The sequence below is a fragment of the Seriola lalandi genome, unplaced genomic scaffold (genome assembly GCF_002814215.2).
Source record: "Seriola lalandi dorsalis isolate HSWRI2012SDOR001 ecotype SW California unplaced genomic scaffold, Sedor1 jcf7180002054476, whole genome shotgun sequence".
NCBI lineage: Eukaryota > Metazoa > Chordata > Actinopteri > Carangiformes > Carangidae > Seriola > Seriola lalandi.
In genome coordinates, this window is record NW_019525029.1 from 2,377,257 (window position 1) to 2,397,689 (window position 20,433).

Below are 20,433 nucleotides of genomic sequence, written 5' to 3' on the forward strand. Positions count from 1 at the left end.
TATTATTACTACATGAATTCTATGAGAACTTCTACAAGAAATTTTATTTATAAAAGAAAGATCATTAAATTATATATTTAAAAAAAAAAGTATAATATATATAGAACGATTTGTAAAGTAACTTTTATATGTATATATATATATATATATATATATATGTGTGTGTGTGTGTGTGTGTGTGTGTGTTGTCTAAATGGCCTATTAATATATATTCCATTACATTAATAACATTAATATTAACACTCCATTACAGGAAAAACCCTTTTCTTTGTCTAAAGTAAATGAGGTTAATCTACAGTGTATGCCACCATGATATCATGGTTTATTTGATTTGCTTGTCCTAGGATACATGAATTAATAAATAAAAAGGTATAAACAGCTATAAGATGATAAAAAAAAACAAGAGTTCAACAAAGTCTTGTGATGTGCAATCATTCAGATGCGAAATTTGCATCCTCAGGAAACTGGTTAGATGTTATAGCCTAGAGTACAGTATTCTAACATATCAACATATATCTCCAGTCTATGTTTCTGTTCACTGTCATCGAGGTTAGGTCCAGCAGGTGGCACTCTTTCATGTGAACATCTCTCTCTCTCTCTCTCTCTCTCTCTCTCTCTCTCTCTCTCTGTGTTTGCAATGCTTGACATAGTTGGGTGTATAGTTTCAGTCCTGTCCAATTAAGGGCTTTGCACCCAGCATGTGAACAAGAGTGGGTTTTAACCCAGGTTTTGGGTACAAAAAAAGTAGGGGGTTGTAGGCAACATCCCACTGAAATGATTAAATTCCCAAAGGGGTTATAAGGTATAGCATGTATGATTTCTCCAGGTCGTATAAGCATTGGTTATCAACTTGACATTACAAATGGAATGAATCTGGCAAATTTAATTTCCCTGCAGTGGATTGGATGGTGTATGTCAAATTATTCTCTTTGGAATTAAATAATTGAGTGTGCTTTGTAGAAATCTGTGATTGAGTTCCTGCCACTATTATGCCATCAGCTAGGTAATAAATCATTTTCTATATTCCTGTTAGATTTGTTTCTCTGGTGGTGATTTCACTGTAAGTGCAGGAAGAAAACCCGCCAGTCCAGTTCACTGTGAACTCACATTGTCTTCCAGTTCCAATGTTTATGAAAGAAAATTTTCAAAAAATTCAGTAATTTTTTTGGACTGATTTCATACCCACTTGTTTTACTTCAATCCAGGGATATGTTATTGGCAACTGTCAAAACAAAAATAGAATAGAAACAGAATTTGGGAAGCAAGTGCAGAGATGTGAAATGAATAAAAAATATATTCAGCAGTATTAGATCAACACATCAACTGATGATGATTTTGTAGGCATATAAAAGCTGCATTCCAAACATTCTTCCCACTTTTACTCTAACTTCTGTACATGATTACAGCTGGTCAGACAGCAGCATAGCATATCTTTGTATGACGTGTTAATTCAGATTGTATCTCAACAAGGATTTCTGTAATTATTCTCAAAAAGCCTCTTTATCACTTAACTTGCATTATTGTGCTGTTTTTACATGTGTAGAGCTTGGATGAAGTGTGAAGTAAAGATCTTAAGATAAAACTATGTATAACTGAGGTATGACAGATAGGAATATGCATGTTTAGGTTTGTGTTTTTTTTTCCTCACCCTTCTTTATTGAAATAAAGACATCTTGACATAAACAGATATAGTTTTCTTGTGTCACAAAATGACCATGCAGAAAAACAGCATTTTTGAATTTGGGAGGATGCAATTTAAAAAAAAAAAAAAATAATAATAGTTTTAATAGGCCTAGCCTTTTTTTTTTTTTTTTTTTTTACAAAAGTGCATGGAGTCAATGTAGGCCTACTGTTTGATTGCCTTTGTGAAAAGCAATATGTTTACCTTTTTAACTGTAAATTTGAGTTCATGAATATGATGCTAAGCCAATAAAATAAGAAGAATAGTAATGTACAGTTGAGAATTATACGTGTGTGTTATTATGTCATATAGGATGCCAAACAGTGCATTCTTCCAAAATAAACTGTCCTTAAATAAGGCTGTTGATAAAAAACAGAATTATTCCAAAATGAATGAACAGCAGTCTCTGGGGGAGCTATAACAGAATGTAAAGTTTATATCAATATCTTTTTGGAATTGGTTTAAAATATATCTTAGCTGAGTAAAATAGCATGTGTTGTACTTTTTTTTTTTTTTTTTTAAACGAGTAACAAAGTGTCGATGCTCTGCAGCTGCGCCTTGTTGACGGTTTCAAACTTGATCCACGTGCTCGCTTCTGTTTACACTGCTGCGTGCTGACGTCACAGCGAACCCCACCCCGCACGGCGAGCTGCCTGGCAACATGAGTGAGAGAACAGGAAGGTCTGCAACAGCCAAGTGAACAACCTGCAGACTCTGGACATAAAACTACCAGAAACAACGCCCAGCCGTACAATGGAGGATGCAGAGAAAGGTAACTGACTTGCTGAAATGTTTAATTGCGCCAGTGTTGTAACCGATAATGTTTTCAAACTGCTTTTGTGTCACATGAAAGTTAGCAAACTAGCTAACTTTGCGCAGTGACTGAAGTTTCTCCGTGACAACATATGCTACTTTTCAAACTCGAATAAAGTGCATTTTTGTGATAGAGATAGCGACGGGGCTTTTGGAAGCAAATTTAAATTTGGCATAGACTAATACAGTGCCAATTTTTTTTTACCAAAAACAATACGGAAGTTCAATATTGCACAGTGTGTGTCAAAATGCTACATCAGTAAAACATAAACGAGGAAGTTATCATTTATGTTTCACTAAATTTAAAAAGGCTAAAAGTTTGACAGGCACTGGAAGGTACATGTGACGTGGGTTTGAAAACACTTCTTAATGAGTTGGTATTGGGATTGTTCTTAGATTTGGTTCTTAGATTTGGTTGTTATGTAACTGAGAATCTAACCTGTGCAGATAGGTTATAGCCATTTGACAGCTTACTACTTGTTTTCTAGATGTACCCACTACACCTATTCCAGTCAGCTCACACCGTCTACATTTCTGGCCTTTTTTTTAACAGAACAATGACAGCACAAGTTTTGTTTAAAAGTAGTACATTCCTCTTCTGTATCAGTCTATATTGGAAGACTGTCAGATTTTTGAGTGAGGTCAAACAGGGCTAAAAGCACATGTGTGGGACTGCCAAGTACTTTAATATTATACATGTATCAAGAGGATGTGAGTGTATGAACCACAGGAAAGGCTGTAAATGCATTCTACCAGCCATTCCTTCCTCCTGTCCTCTCCTACACCTACCTGGACATATCGATTCCTGCTAGGCAGCCATCTGCTCTCTCATTCCTCTACACCAGTCTCTCGTCCTTACCCAGGCTTACTTACTTATTGCGACAGCTGCTTCTCAGGGAAGTGCATGTGTTTTTGCTGCATTACAAGGAAACTTGACATTTGCAACAAATTAAGCTTGTATGTGAGACTCAGGTTTAGTTTATGAAAATAGATTTATTTGTTCACCTCAAGGGGATGTAAGGTAAAAAGGGCACAGCTCTTTCCAAGGTGAAAAATAATGTGGAAGGGAAAGGTGCATCACATATGTTAGTCAGACAATTCTGTCAGTCTGTGAGGCTGGACACAGTAACAAAAATACTTTGCAATACAGTTGCCCTGCAGTAAATTTCTAAGTTTATGAAGCACATAATGTTTGGTTTTGTTTCATTTGGTTGAGAAGTATTTCATATTGATAGTATTTTTAAGTGAATAATTTCATAGTCACTGTTCGTGAGGGTGAACTTGTCTTGTGACCATGGTTCCTCTTTGGAAGTGCAGGTTTCCTGTGCTTTGTATATGCTTTTAAGGTTTTCCCTTACCACATTACACTATTTTCCGCTGTGTGTCTGCAACTGATGCACCGACAGTTCAGGCTGCAAATATCTTGTCTTTTTGTTGTTCTGTAAGTTGCCTTATATGGCCCTGGAAACACAGTTAGAAAGATGGCAAATGTCAGACTTCTTTTAAGGACATACTTTTTGATAGTGCTGCTGGTTGGTATTCATCAAAATCACAATACATCTCATTTGTTTCTGCATCAAGTGAAACAGAACAATTATGAAATGGTTGCTATATGAAATACAACTAAAAATGTCAGACAAAAAGCAAATGTGTAGGTTAGTTTAGTTCTTCTGTCAGCAGAAGTCAATTTTGATCCTTCCTAGTTGTAATTGTATCTATTTAAATATCATCATAGGAACCGATGAGTTCTCTTTTCATTGTCACACTGTCATGAAAACAGGCAGTGAAGTTCTTTACACTGAGTCATACTTTTATGCAGGTATCAATGGTAGCTGTATCCTATCGCCATCAGTACCTGCATTCTTCTTAATTTTTTCCCTGTCACTGTAAGCTGTTGGGTATCAGCCTACACAGTCACAACCAACTAAAAAGGCACTATATCATTACTATATCACTATATCATTATATCACATTATATCATTACACATCTTACCTTTTTAAAATCTTTTTTTTTGTTTAATCAGTTTATTCCAATTGGTGATTAGTGTTTCTCCACAATCTTTTGTCAATATTACAGGTGAAACATTACATTAAATGAAAGGATGAAGAGGAGCTCAGTTAGTAGGTTTTAGCAGGAGGGAGGTCAGTGTGTATATTGAGTGTTGTGACTGGTGCTTCTCAAAGGAGCTGTCAGGGGAGTGGAGTCTGCTCTATTCTGATTGTGTATGTGTGTGTGTTTAGATGACCGTTTTGATAAGAAACAGCTCTTTCTTTGTGCTTGATTTCCCTTGCAGTTGAATGGAGTTTCCAGTGGTGATTTTAGATCATATGGGTCCATTCTTGCTTGAGTGGGAATTCTTTTTGCTTCAGTAGTTCTCACTTTTTAGTACAGTGTTTGGCACTGTAGGTGATCTTTGGGGACTAGCACATACTTTCGCCAGGTGATATATTGATGAACTTTTCACGAACTGATTTGTAAGCATTTGTGATATTTGAATATTTGTGGATAGAGTATTCCAGAGCAGTTGCCAGTAACATACGTTCAAGAGTTTTTTTGTAAATTGCCCAAAAAGTTTTTACTAAATATTCCCCTGAAATACTCCAGAATATCTTACTCCAGAAAATGACACAAAGTAGAATATAGCAAAAAAGTCATGCCTGATCTGTAACGTTTGTCTGTTTGGATGTTGCCTGTTTCTGGAACTTTATGCTTTCCTGATAGAAGCTTATGAATTTGGCTCAAATCAGATGTTCAAAAATGTGACAGTCAGGCTTACCAGTCCATCTTGTTTTTCAACTTGGTTGTCTAATGAGATTGATCATGAGCAGTGGCCAACATTTTTGCCTTATTAGATTTCAATGAGGCACAACTAGATGCTTTCAGCTGTCACAGACAACATCCCCCAACCATGTATGTACAGCTGACTTGTTCAAGTTAGACATTTGTTTTACTAGAACAAAATAATACTTTGACAGAAATCCAGTAACAGTAAAGTAATGTTTCACTTTGAGATTACACTTGTGGTCCTATCTCTATATGAGAATAAGACAGAATAGGAGATGATGAATAAAAGTATTGATTTTTCACCCAGCACTGTTTTAAGGTCTGATTTAACTATAATAAATTTTGAAATATTTGGCTATGACTATAGCTGTGAAGTCTGCTGCACATTGTTAATGTTTCTAAAAAAAATGTCTTATAGTAAATGGAACTGGTTTACTTTCTGCAAAAGCATACTTATGTAAATTCATTGACAGTTGCACTGTAAAGGATTGCACCAACTATGCACATATTTATTTGTCTTGATTTGTCATAATACATGTTAAATAGTTTAATAAGTTTGTTAAAGTGTTTCCGCATTGTAGGTGTAATACAAGTCAGCAATTGTCTTTGGCTTGTCTAATTGTTGGAAGGGAATGTCTGATGCCTAAACCATTACTGAGTTCACCTAGAAATATAGTGAGGTCTCAGACCACTTTCCCAAACGTGGCCTCAGACTTTTGGACCTCGCTGTACATCTTTGACAACAGTCATGGCTGTCACAAGTCATTTGAAAGGAGCTCTTAAAGGGTTCAATGCAGATCATTTATTGAACTTTAGCCTTTATTGCATGCTGGCTCCAAACACTAGTGTCAGCAGAATTGCATGTTTTACGTATGTTGCACTATGCTCGTCTTACTGGGTTCACAGCACAGCATTGAGATAAAGATTACAATGCAAAGTGTCAATGTTTGTGTAAAATGTTTGAAAATCCAGTCTAAATGAGTCTTTTATAGTCTTTGTTAATAAAAACTTTGAGTAAAAAGAAACTTAGATAATAGTGGAAATTGAATCAACATGCTTTTGGTGCTTCTTCATGGAGAATTTTTCATTCAGCTGTGAGATTTGGCCAAGCTGTGCTCTCACCTGTCTGGTAGCTCTGGCCCCAAAGAGTATCTCCCAACATGACACTGTTGAGAGAAACGTTGGGCCTCACTGTCAAATGGAACATAGTGAGTGTAGAAATCAGTCCTAATTCCACTCTCTTTTTTTTAAAAGATGCACCCGGTTCTTTGCTGAACACTGTTGTAACTGAGACTGGAATTTCTGGCCCCATTTTCTACATCCCTCCATTGTTGTCTCACACACATCACTGAAGATAGTTTTACAGTGCTCCTTTTTTTATGAGATGTCTGCTGTTTGCCCCTCAACTCAGTTGTTTTTTAACATAAATATTTTTGAAACAAGGCTGTCCAAACCTTAAATCCAGGCAAAATGAGCAAGCCTGAGATGTGATTGAAACAAAATAGATCCTACTGTATTATAACCCTTTTTAAAGATTCTTATATATATAGTGAAACAGTGTGTACTTGAATCTTGAAACTTGAATCCGTTTTTTTATGTAATTGAAAGAGAACTATGTAGACTCATTCAGCCATGATGTGACAGTTGGGGGACTCTGCACATACTATGAGGGAAACTTCCCTTACATTTACATTTACATTTATGTTACTTACATTTGGGGTGAGTTTGCAGATGTCAAACGTTGTGTTTAAAGAAGTTTCCAGTCTTTATCTTTAAGATAAGCTAACCAGCTGCTGGCAGTAGTCTCTTATTTACTATACAGACATGAGAATTGTATTGAATTTCTTGATTAACTTTTGGAACTAAAACCAGTAAGGGTATTTACCAAAATGTCAAACTATTCCTTTGATCAGCTTTTATCTAGATGCCTGCCTACAGAGAGTCCAGATTAGAAAGAAACACATTTGTGAGATGAAGACTGAGGTTGTTAATAATGATGTAGAAGTGAGATGAGGACATGACACTGGTTTTGTTCCATCTGAGGTGAAGCCACTCTTTGCCCTGCGCCTCATTTTTCCCATGATGCACATCTCATGGCAAGTGTGTGGGCACGCTCGTTGCATCCAGTCATCCATGTCTCATGATTCTTGTTTTAGGCTAATCATGTGACAGGGTATGCCATGAATAGGAAGGTAATTGATCCCATGCTGTGCTTCATTAGCCACTTGAAAATGGCTGTTTGTTCCTGGTTACAGTCTGAGTGGACGGGAGCCAAGGGTTGGTTTTTCTGTTCTTATCTGTTTTGGTTTATAAATCAAATTTATGAAACAATCTGGTTCAAGAGCATGCTGAAATTGGAGTTTTGGTCAGAGGTTGTTTTCAAAGCAAATTGTGACATTAAATGATTTTTTATTAATATATTATATTAACATTTAATAATTTACCCAAATTAAGCATACCAGTATCTCTCATGAGTCAGTAGCCCCTTTTACACTGCCTGTTCAAGGTGGAAATGTTGCGCATTTATTCCACCTCACATCATTTAATTGATCTCCATTGTTAATAAACTTTTGGCCTATATATTACTTCATCTCAGATTACTTCAGCCTCAGAAGAACAGTTTTATCCTTTCACAATGAAGAGGGACTCTTGTAGATGGAGTAGGATGGAAAGGATGTTGTGTATCCCTGCGCTGCATTTGTGCTTGAATCTTTATGTACATGTGGTAGACTCCCAGGAGCAATAATATTGCACAAGGTTGAAGCTTCTGAACAGAAATGAATCCAAAGACCATTTTAGGAGTGAGAGAGAAGAGAAGCTTGATTTATTGTCCTTTATTTAGACCTATTTTAGTGCATGTGTGTATAATGGCACTTGATAGTTTGCGATGAGTGACTGTATGCATGTCACTTCCTGGGGTGATCTGGCTGAATGAAAGCACAGTGCAGTAGAGCCTGACTCTACAGATCATGGCGCAGTGCAGTTAGATTAATTAGCCTTGCATGACCCACAGCCTCTAACTTTCATTGTACAGGGCTGTCGCACGAACAGTAGGGCTTGACGTTAGATTCATATTCCTCATTTATGGTCTGTTTGTGTGGCACTAATGTTACTGCTATTATATATATATATATATATATATATATATATATATTTTAAATATTGCGAGTCATTTGAAGGATCATCTTGTCATATACATTAAAACTACAGAGCAATTACTTGGTCACATATCTTCTTTGAAAGATTCACTGAAATATTTGAGAATTCCAGATGAATATTTGTGTTTCAGTTGGGTTCAGTTGGTGTGGACATCAAGTAGACCCTCTAACAGTTCCAAAGAATATGAATCTAAATGTGCACACTGCGCAGCAATGATATTTTCATATCACTGAAATGCTGCATAATACTGTATCTTTATAGTTAATGAATTGTGTGTTGATGTGCAAGGTTAAATTGCAGTTCTGCAGAACATTGTTATTTCCATCAATCTGTATATATAAATGAGCAACTTAATTTATTTTAGAGAACTTAGCTTTAACATAGCTTTAGTAGAAAGTTGAAATCTCCATTCTCTTCCCTTTGACAAGGGTGGTTGTGGAATCTTTCCTACTGTGCTTCAATACTTCCAGGATAGTGTGCTATCTGCCTCTTTTAGTGCTAGGTATTTCCTAGAGAAGATCGCATAAACATTCTCGTCTGGCTCCAAACAACAGAGGAATGTTGGCTGAGGAGGCCTGAACTCAGTGTACAGAACACGGTCCATCGACATTAGTTTTAAAATGGACTTATTAGTTGTGAATATTTTTTTACTGGCGTGTTGTGTACTGATGTACTCTTTCGTTTTTCTTTTGACATTTGAATCAATATTTGTGAGGATTAGCTGCATGTTTAGCAATGTAGAGTGAAGGCCATAGTCTCACCCTGCAGGTCAAAAAATTGCTGTACATTGACTATGAATATTCAGTTTGTTGACAGCAAATTTGTGAGTGTTTTCTATGATGACTTTCTCATCCTTACCATTTCATTTCCAGTGGTCATTTGTCACCAGAGCAAACTGTGTCTTGTTTCTGGCTTGACTCTCTCTTTAGGTGTCACATAATTGTAGGACAATTTAACATCTGAATTTCAGTGGTTCTCTTACTCGTAATAGTAACCCGATTTCTCTTTTCTATCTTCTCCTTCAAAGCTCTCAAGCTCTTTGAGGACATTGAGTCATAAAATTACTGCGGGAATATCACCAGGCTGCTTTCCCATTTCACTGCAGCCTTGAGAGTATCAGCAGGTGCTTGCACACATTGGCATGCTGCTATCTATTGACACTCTAGGAATGTCTTTGAATGAAGTGTGGCAGGACTTATTCTTATATTCATTCTCTTACTTTGTGAAGTTTGAATTCCTGCCTCATTCTTCTCCTTTAAGCACTTTAATGTGACATGTCCTGAGAACTATTGCATTTCATATATAGATCAAGAATCTACCTTTCAAAAGCTTACATCTGAGTAAATCTGTGTCCTTGTGCTGTGATGATAATGTCAAAACTATATATTTGTTAGTTTTCATTGTCTGTTATTACATTAAACCAGTGGCATGCTGTCAGGACAAGCAAGGCAAGTGTTTGAACTTTTAAAACTAAAAATAGTCAATTATTATTTGTATCTACAGTTTCAGTTTATTTTTGTGGACATGGCTGTGTCCCATTGACAAAGATTCTGCTTTATCAAGCAGGGAGGAGCCGCATATATCGGATGTTTGCACATGTGCATTGTGGATAATCCTGGGATCTTTCATGGGTGAATAGCTACACACAAGTGTGTTTGTCAAACTGCCCTTGACTCAGCTTCCCCAGTTCTGAGATCAATTATGATATTGAATGATTGAATGCATTATTATACAGTCTTTTCTTCCTAAGTGTTAAGAGGTAGGTGTAGCAAGTAAATGAAAAAATTACACTGTGATTTATCATCTCATTTTGGTGCAGGTTGTCTTGCTAATCACCTACGTCAACGTGTGATGACGAGAAGTTAGGATGTATTGTGGAACAAAGAAAGCTTTCACAGACATTTATTCATTTTACATATTTACAGTTAACCATGGAACATAATATCCAGGCCTTTTAATTCTGCTCTGGTTTTTAGTTATCATATTAATGTCTTTTGTTTTCTGTTGATCAAGGTGTATGGTTCTCTGTGTAAGATGTGCTGTACATTTGAGACATTTGAGACAGTTTATTGAGGCAGGAAAACACAGGATTCTGCCAGGATTGTCACTGACTAATTGTGTAAAAAGTTGTGCCTTGTGTCATTAAGGAATACTATAGAGATGATATTTTTTTAGATGTTTTCCCTCTATATGGCACATTCGATATGTTCACTGTCAGTTCGAAGGAATAATCCTGATACTTTACTAAATGTTCAGGCAGGAAGGAGTGCAGAAAGGTAAAGATGTCTAGGCAGCATGCAGCCAGATGCAGGAGAGAGACTTCCAGTACAGGAAAGATAGGCAGCACAAAATCATGAGACAGGACAACCCCTGAATTTAAGAGAGATTTGCATCTACTTCTTTCAGGCTACTACTGTAGTTTGTGGGTAGTTATTTTAGTACAGATTTTAATATTGCCAATTTGAATAGATCTCTTTTTGTTTTAGAAACTGAATGGGATTTTTTTTAATGACATTGTATATATGGATTGATTACTCAACAAAATAGATATATGACTGATTGATGAAGAAAATAATCATTAGTTGCAGCCCAAGTATGAACACGCAAACACACACAGTGCCACGTGCACATGTTCTTTTTACCACATAGAGCACTTTCCCTCTAATACACAATAGCAAGTGTAGCCTCTGGCATCCTCTCCCCTCCATTCTATCTGACTAGCATTACTGCTGCTCCAAGATGGACTGGCCTCTCTGGATTAGCGCTTTGCCGTAATCTGGGACACTGCAGATTATGCTTTCCATCTAATGCCCCCCCCCCCCACACACACACACACACACACACACACACACACGCATGCATCATGTGACCAGCCCACACAAATGGGACCTCTTTTATTTCCTACTTGGATGACAGAATTGGTGACGGAAATTGAGTGAGGGAGGGAGGGAATTGACAGAGAGACCTGAGAGTATTGAAACTGGACTATCACGCAATATCACTGCAGCACTAGCTCTGCTAACAGTGGCTAGCATCTGAGAACGGCACTGATTACGCAAATGGATGTTTGAAAGATAAACTGAAAATTGTACTTTGGGATTACAGTGGAGAGGAAGATGGGAGTGTGTGTGTAGCAACAGTGTGTGTACCTGCTGCAACAGCTGCTTGAAGGGACAGGTAACTTATTAACAGCAAGAAAGGAGCAGAGGGTTTACAGCGCCTTGGCCTGCTGCAGAAATGGAAAATAGAAAACTGGCTCACTCTGACCTTCTGACCACCTGAAAGCCGATACAAAACCTCCTCCCATGTTCATACACGCACTTGGTCATTGAGTGTGTTGCTGTCACGCAAGACTCCAGGGCGCTGTAAACAAGGAGACGCAGACGGCCAGCACGCGCCTGGATCACATGCAGACAATCAGCACTTGGCTGGTTTTACTTAGGTAGTGGTGGTGGCAGGGAGGTGGTAGTCGCTCTGACCAGCAGCACACGACAAGCTGTCAACATGGAGCCTCTGGAGGAATACCACTCTCCGTTTGACTTTGAACAAGGAGTCAACACCAGCTACCTCTACCTCTCCCCGGCCTACAGTGACACGCCACCCAGCTCGCCAGCTGTCAAAACCAGAGGTATCACAAGGAGGAAAAGGAAAAGCTGGGTGGAGTGTGTGTGTGTGTGTGTGTGTGTGTGTGTGTGTGTGTGTGTGTGTGTGTGTGTGTGTGTGTGTGTGAGCGCGAGCATGCGTGCACGCTAGACAAAACATGGGTTTGGTTCATTGGACGGGAAGAATTTGGGGGAGCACAAACTGGAAGGGGGAGGGAACAAGTGATAATTGGTGGTGGTGTGTGACAGGAGCTTTTGCCAATTTTCAGTTTACTTTCATTTAGTTTTCAGACTTCTTGTTTATTTTTTGTTTATTTAGAAAATGATCGTACCGGTAAATGAGATTCGATGTCTTGCTATGGCTTTATTGTGATTATTCAATTGATTTATTGCTTTACTCACCAAATGTTTTTGGCTGTCTTGCCTTTATTAGGGGGTTCTTATTCAGTTTTCAAAACATGGTATACTCCAGTGTCTTTAATGTCCTAATATTTAAGGATAAAAAGATAAGCAAAAACATTTGGTGAATAAATCATGGTGAACTGGAGGAGAGTTGAGTGACATGTTTATAGATTTCCACTAAAGCTCATACTGCTCTGTACTATGTTGTTTATGCATTCTCAAAAATTAGTGACCACATAATATCCACTTTGTAATTTCATTGAAACTCTTCACATCTATTTCAGCCACCTTCCCATTTCTGTCACATTCTGATCTGTTGAATAAGTCCAGATATTATTATTTATGATTATACTGTACAGTATCTCAGGATCACATGTTAGACCATGGTGGAGTTTCTTCGTCAGACTGTCTCAGCTCTTGCTCTTTTGTCTCACAAACAAAGTTTGATCCAATAATAAAACTTAGAACAGCACATCAGAAGAAACTTAATGTCATTATCATTTGGATTGAAGAGATCCAGAAATGTCTTCGTAACAATTCCAGTGTGACTTTCTGTTTGTGCAGAGTGCTTTGTAGCCTTTGAAGTGTCTGCCAGGCCACATCAGAAAATGAAAAAGCTTTAATTTTTTAGCTGTGTTGTGTGGATATTCAATGTAGATCAGATTATGCATATGTCTATATTTTGTATTTTTACACATAACAAGCTTGGTTATTTGGTGTTCACCATTTCAGTCCCATCATGTTTTATTTTAACTGTAATGTGATTGTATTATACCCACACAATTTATATCAGCTTCCAGACTAAAGAAATTAATCTATCAAGTCCACATTTCTTTCTGCTGCTTATAGATAACAAACCAGGCTTAGTCACAATAACAAAGCAGTAACTGTAATGCAGTTACCAAATGATTAGGCTACCTTAGTTCAGTGGAAGTTAACAAAAGCAGAGCGTTTCTAGTGACTTGTCACAAAAACAAATAATTATGTGCTGGCAGTTTGGCAGGTCTTTCAAAATGCTGTTCTTTTCAGGCATGCTTCAGATTTAAACCTTGCTTCTCTAAATTGTGATAGATTTGACAACTACAGAGGCTTAGGTTGTCATGGGGTAGAACATGTTAAAAGGAAATGAGCTCAATCAGAGGGGAAGGGCAGTAATGTGGGTGGATATTCAGTTTGGTGCAGCAAGCCAAACCTCTCTCTTTCTCTCTCCCTTTGTTTTTTTTTCTCCCTCGCTCTGAACACGTAGTGATGGAAACTCAGCTTCAAGGCATACATTAACTCATGCAGAGCAACATCCACACTCAGACATACAGATCTCACATCACTGCCTGGAGCTATGTAATACAGAATTTTACACAGCAGACAACCTGTTCTTCTCACCCCCAGGCGGTGTTCGACTTTCACTGTATTTACAAAATCCTTTGTTTGAAGCTTATCACATAGAAACTCAGTCCCTGAGCAGCATAATATAGATCGTCAAAATAAAAGAATGTAGTTCTGTTTCATATGGAGGGAGATAAGACCTTTTAATGACTGAGGCACAGCCATTATAAGGGTAAGTGTCCATTATACAATTCTTTGTCTGTAAGCAGGTGTGCCTGTATAGTGTGTTTGTGTGTGTATGTGTTTGTGTGTGCGTGCGTGTGATCATGCGGCACTGCTGTGTCACCAGTAATTGGAAGAGAAGGCAAATGTAAGACAAGACAGAGAGATAGATGAGGCGAAAAGTGCTTGAGGGCAGATGAAGCCTAACACTTCAACAGTGTGGGTGGTTTTAGGGCTGAGGTCTGAAAAGAGAATTTCCTCTGTATTTCTTCTCACCTAAATTACTGTAATGCCCGCCTCTATTTCCTCTGTAAAATTATTTAGTAGTATTGGCACAGTCCAGCTCTCAGCTTATGATAAAACTATGTGATTGGAAGGCTGAGAAACGTTCATCAGCAGCTCTCCAGACAGTTGTGCGGAAATTCCAGTGTAGTCTTCGTGGGAGTGTATATCGCTAGGTTCTTGTAATTTTTGTATCTCTGCCCTAACCAACATCTGTCTCAGCTAAAATGTTTTTAAAGTACTGGAAGTATTGGTGTGTGACGTGGAAGAGAGGATGGGTTCCTAGTTTGTGGAATGGATGGGAGGAGAGGATATGGGGTTTGTATCAGAATAGATTTCAAGTGACCTTTCCTTTGATCAAATTATGTTAAAACATCCTCAGCATGAAAAAAAAAACAAATGCATACATTAAGTTATACAGGTGAAATACAGTATGGATCTCTAAAGAACAGCTTAGCACCAGCTAATATTATTGTTTCAGCTAACCTCCAAGTTGAACTTGCATTGATGTAGAAGTGTACTACAGGGTGTGTCAGTACACCCTGACATCACTGCTGGGTGTGGCTACATGTGCAAAGGACTTTTCAACCCTGGTGTTGACTTACTGTTGCATACTTGGGAATGATGTGGTGGAAATATAGTTTCAGTCAATTACTTTAATGTTTGTAAATGCCTGCTTTGGTGTTTCTGACTATGTGAGCAGGAAGAAACTATGTGGCAGAGATGCCACCAGGAGGAATCTATGAAGCTATAGTTTATGCTGTCAGTGACAAAATGCTATGCATATTTTTGGACATTCTGCGCATATTCGAAATGTTTCTTAACAAACTGCTAGTAGGCCCAGTAGTAGTTATACTATTTTTATGGCCGAGGTTAGTAACTTTTTTTTTTTTACGATCACACCAGCATTTCAATGGCTTTTACAAGGCCTATGATTTCATGAACTCTGCTTTCTGTTCTGTTTTGTCTCTCTTCTCAGTTTACATCATAGTTCTGCTTCCTTTCCTGCTGAGATGAAAGCACAGTATACGCCAGAAACGTATTCGCCACCAGTTCCTCTTTTGTCTCCCTCCTCTTTTATTGTTTTATTCAGCTCTTGGGGTTTCTCTTTTTCCTTTTTTTTTAAGTACTCTCCTGTTTTTGTCTTTGTTTCTATATTTTGACTTTTACTCTGAATCCTTGAAATACAAGGAAACACTAGATAAAAAGAAAAATTACCTCAGAGACAGTTGGGGGGGGGCTCCTGATTCCAGCTCAAAACATCCTCACCCGCTGCTGTCCTTTTGACTGACAGATCCTAACAACCCCTCTGCTCTTGTGTTCTCATGCTGTCTGAGCCCAGGATGTCTCCATCTAGAAAGTTCTTTGTACTATTGATGCACTGCTGCTCCTACTGGGCACAGCTCTGTCAGAGATCGCAACATCAAAGAGAAGTGTGTACACTGCATACTGTAAATGTGTGTGACAGGGAGACGGTGTTTATTCAGCTGCTCATTAAGAATGAAAGCTTGTGTTTTGGATCATGAAAAGCTTCATTTTATCATCCTTAATTTTTTTTTTTGGTCTTACTGTCTGATATCTTCAACATATTCAGCTTCTACCAGCATTTCTTCATCCTCAACCTCCAGAGGAAGACCATGACAGCTTGAGTTTGACGACCAACATCAGCCTCACTGTCACACAGCAAACATGGGCACCTACATGTGAACATGTCATTTAAAAAAAAAATATCACTTCAGACACTCAAAAACATACACATGACTTGCCAAGTTAAAAGCATGGATGAATCTAAAATTTTTCTTACTTTACTTCCCAGGTTTCCAGCAGCATCCGGACTCAGTCCCGGAGGTGGGAGAGGATGCAGTGACGTCCGTCGTTCCCTCCCCCCCTCCACCTGCCATGACAGAGGAAGAGCGGCAGGAGCTGCAGGAAGAGTTGGTCAAGGTCAGGAGGGATCAGGGATTAAACAGGCTATGGTTCAAAGAGTCAAGATCAGGTGTTAGACATGACTGATTGTTCTTGGAGAGAGCTTTCCTTGCATATAGTGGAGAATGGTTAGAATTATTACTACAGTATATGTGCATCACTTGAATTGCAGTTTTTCTGCGGGGCCTTGGGGGACTTTTCAATTCAAACAAGGCTAAACTGACATACAGTTTAGCTTTTTACATATTGTGGCTTCCCATATATGATCCAACCATTTAGCTTGATTCAGGTGTTGAGATTTGTTGAAGGATAAGAGAGACAGGTTATTGTATATTATACTTCATGTCAACAAATCCCATGAAAACACTCAAATCTGCAGTGCATTAGTCTGTGTGGGTAACAAATATATAGTTACATTTTTTAAAAAGGCAAATTAATTTCCTAAATCAGCTTAGCACTTAAGTTTTAACCAACACTACTCAAACAGGAGAAAATTGTGCTGTTTGGGCAGATAGTTGAGATTTCATGTGTTAGGTAGTGCTTATAGCAGCTGGACAGGGTGTATGGGATCGAAGATTTATCCTTTAACTGAGAAAAAGGGGTTGATGTACATTCAAAACTTCAAATATGACGAATTATAGTTTTATGTGTGTGCGCATCTATGTGTGTCCAGGTAGAGGACGAGATCCGAACTCTGACCCAGGTGCTGGCGGCTAAGGAGAAGGAGTTGGCAGACATTAAGAGGAAGATGGGCATCACACCTCTCAATGAGTTGAAGCAGAACATCACCAAAACCTGGCAGGAGGTCACCACCTCCACCGCGTAAGTACTCGCCCACCACAGTTTGATGATGAGATTGTTTCTGCGTCTGAATGCCCTGAAAACATGGTTAACTGTCAGCAGCATTGAGAAGGTACTTTCTCATCTGAACACAGACGAAAAAGATGTCAGTGCGTCTGACAGGCTGTCTGTGGCCTGGGTGAAACTCGTACTGGATTTACACTACAGGAAATGAGCAGCATTCTGATGCTCTCAGGGTTTTTAAAATGAAAACGACACAAAGATTTAGCTCTGACCTTGATGCCTGTCTCCAGTCTTTGATCTCTCAGTCTCTTTTCATCACTCTCATATCCTCTCTTTTTCCTGCCCGTCCCTTCTCCCTCATTCTCTCTGTCTCCCCTTCTCTCTTTCAGCTATAAGAGGACATCTGAAACGCTCTCTCAGGCGGGCCTGAAGGCCACGGCAGCTTTTTCCAATGTGGGCTCCGCCATCAGCCGGAAGCTCGAGGATGTTAGGTGAGTCTGAGAGGAGACATTCATGGGACTACATATCCAGCAACTACAAATCCTTTTTCTTTGAAGCACTGAATCTCTCTGAGAAAGGAAAGTATCCATTGTTCATCTGTTCATGATTTTGAAGCTCAATTAAGCAGCAACCAGTGATTTATTTCCTAAAAATTGCTCAAAAATTGCTTTTTCCACACAGCTTCTCAGATGTGGCATGATCATATCGTCTAGGAAAGACATGAACAGGTTGATGTTACAGCGTATGCTAAAGGACATGACATTTTTTCTTTCACTTACATGTAGCTTTATAATATAACTCTTTCTTGCTTGTTTTTTTTTAAACCTGCAGCATTCCTGTCAGTGCCATCAACTTTGTATTTGGCTTTGTTCAGAGATAATTTGATAACACTTAACAATACTCATTTTAATAGGATTCAGATGAAATTTTGGCATTTTTGAAATGCCAAAAAAATTTGGATTTAATTGTTCATCTTCATGACATTACATTTCACAGCCATCAGCTTTCTCTATTATCTTCTTCTAATTAAAATAATGCATATATGTTGAAAGCCATACATCTACTGAATTGTTATTCAGCTTCACAGTACCAAGGACATGTAATATGTAACAACACAATAATGTGTTAATATTTCCTGGTATAACTAGGCTTTAACCCCCCCCAGATCGTAATCTGTCTTCTCCCCTGTCATCCTTCTTCTCTCTGGATTACTGAGCTGCAAACAAGATTATTAGGCCCCTGAAAGCTGCAGTGTGCTGAGAAATACAGCCTCACAGATGAGCTACAACACAGAGCTGGTTCGGGGGGTGGGGGTGGGGGTCAAAGGGGTAGTGTGTGCTTATGTGTATGTACATGTACTGCGGCTGTTATGTGTGTGTGTGTTTGTTCGATGACAAGATATTCCCCCATAATACAAAGGATTAGCACATACCCACTGTGTTAATACACAATCGATCTTAATAGGATAAAGCAGGATTTATAGGATTTATACACTTGGTAGAATACTTGCTCTTTTACCATATAGCAGAATAAATGAGGGTTTGTACTGTTTGTTGTGCCTACAAATGTGTTTCCGTCTCTGGTTTGTTCTGTGTAAAACTGTCTTTACTATGCTAAGACCACCACTAATGCCCCCTTTCTTTTCCATAATGCTGTCGGATAGCATGCGCTCATTACAACACTCAGCTAGTATGCCTGCTATGAGGTAAGGAGACCAAAGCTAGTTTGTGTTAATGTGACTGGCACAGCACACAAGTTACACACATGTTGCATCAAACATGAAAGAGGCAAAAGCTGCACAATATCTGTTTGCTTCTTGTAGAAAAGTAAAAGTTGTTTACCTTCAGCTCTGTATTTTCATGTTGTAGAATAACACGTGTTTTGCATAAAAAAGGTCTAAGTGTGTAGCTTGAGGACACCAACAATGATGACTTCTATGAGCCACTTTGTCAGCTATCAGTGAAGCTGCAGCTTTGATAATCCTTCAGAGTCAAACCGTAGTTTTGTCAGGTCTTGCAAAAATCTTGACGAAAATACTGAGATAAATGTCGCCGTTGATTAGCTGTTCTGGGTCGTTTTCTGCCCAGCAAACTTTACTGGTCTGAAGTGTGACTGCACACCACTGACTTTTTCATCTTAATTTCTCTAGATTTTAGTAATTTTGATGAGGTAGAGGTCTCGTGAGAGATTAGAGCGGCAATGACTGATTATCTTCATTATTGATTAATCTACTGATTAATTACATAATTAGATGTATGGTCTAAAAAAAAAAGATCAAATACAATGATATCGTAGATAAATGTTATATTCGATAGTTAAAAAATACTTAAAAATAAACAATAAAAATAGTTTCTGAAAAATGTTTCTGCTCTATTTGAGATTATCGCTTCGAAGCACGAAATTCATGCAAACCAGTGAACCATTGTCCAACAGAAATATCACAAAATGTGAATATCCATCTGTGTTTCTGAGGAACCAAAAAGGCTCTGTTCTTTGGAAATATGGATTTTTTCGAAGTGAAGTGGAATGAATCAAACACAACTTCTCAAGATGCTGAAAACTGATCTTTGGAGGAAACATGTTGAATGTTTTCTCCTCTCATCCTTTTCATTCTGCTTTCTCTTGATTCTGTTTTTATGAAATCAACACCTTTTTTAGCACCTTGCCAAAAGAACATAATAGAATGGGGTCAGTTTAGAAAATCCTGCATTGTCTGTGCCGAGTATCAGATAACATGACCTCTTAACTTTCCAAAACTTTTGTGCAAGCGTGTCTGATAAATTCAGTCAGTGTTGCTCTATCTGTGATCTTGTCACCTACTCTTTTATGTCTTTCTCTCTTGCCTTTCACAGGAACGCACCAACTTTCAAGTCATTTGAGGAGAAAGTGGAGACTTTGAAGGTAATAGATTATAAACAGCACTATCACCTTTTTGCAACAGCCTTTTATTGTTTTAAAATAGCCTTAACTCAATTGTAAACGGCTCCCTTTCAATGAGTATTTATATTTATATATATATATATATATATATATATATATATGTGTGTGTGTTGGTCCATATATAATATTTCTATTCATAGCTTTATCAAATATTCCCAGAGGTCACAGACGCTTCATGGAGTCTTTTCAGTGTCAGTGAAAATTTTTGAATTGATTTTTAATCAACATATGAGGCGGGATTTTATAACTTTTGTTGAACAGCAATCACTGTGGCCACACGTGGCGAGACCAACGATAACTTAAATAACTATTATTTTTCCTCCTGTTTTCTTTTTCCTTTCCTTCAGACCAAGATGACTCCAGCAGCGTCCACCAGTGACCCCGGTGACCAGGAACCCAGCAGCCAAACCACTGAGTCTTTGCTCAGTCAGCCAGAAGACTTGCCCACCCAGGAGACACTGATGCACTGAGACCTGCCTACCGCACCCCCCCCC

The 20,433-nt window shown here is 38.3% G+C and overlaps 1 protein-coding gene across 3 annotated transcripts; it reads left to right on the forward strand.

Moving 5' to 3' along the window:
- The first annotated feature begins 2,320 nt into the window (after nt 1-2,320).
- On the forward strand, nt 2,321-20,427 carry tpd52 (tumor protein D52). Of its 3 annotated transcripts, none has more exons than XM_023412316.2 (7): nt 2,321-2,453; nt 16,086-16,213; nt 16,869-17,017; nt 17,389-17,490; nt 18,663-18,704; nt 19,852-19,900; nt 20,287-20,427. In XM_023412316.2, exons 1-7 carry the CDS (start codon nt 2,435-2,437, stop codon nt 20,407-20,409), a joined length of 612 nt encoding a protein of 203 aa, XP_023268084.1. In that variant the 5' UTR covers nt 2,321-2,434; the 3' UTR covers nt 20,410-20,427. The 3 variants fall into 3 exon arrangements, with proteins under 3 accessions (XP_023268084.1, XP_023268083.1, XP_023268082.1); XM_023412314.2 differs by lacking the exon at nt 2,321-2,453 and adding an exon at nt 11,844-12,066; XM_023412315.2 differs by lacking the exons at nt 2,321-2,453; nt 18,663-18,704 and adding an exon at nt 11,825-12,066.
- The last annotated feature ends 6 nt before the right edge of the window (nt 20,428-20,433 follow it).

Excerpts from the sequence above, each read along its gene's own strand:
- tpd52 (XM_023412314.2), top strand. The coding sequence starts at position 11,943 with ATGGAGCCTCTGGAGGAATACCACTCTCCGTTTGACTTTGAACAAGGA. Across the intron at positions 17,491-18,662 it reads CGGAAGCTCGAGGATGTTAG|CATGCGCTCATTACAACACT; the intron begins GTGAGTCTGAGA and ends GCTGTCGGATAG. Across the intron at positions 19,901-20,286 it reads AGAAAGTGGAGACTTTGAAG|ACCAAGATGACTCCAGCAGC; the intron begins GTAATAGATTAT and ends CCTTTCCTTCAG.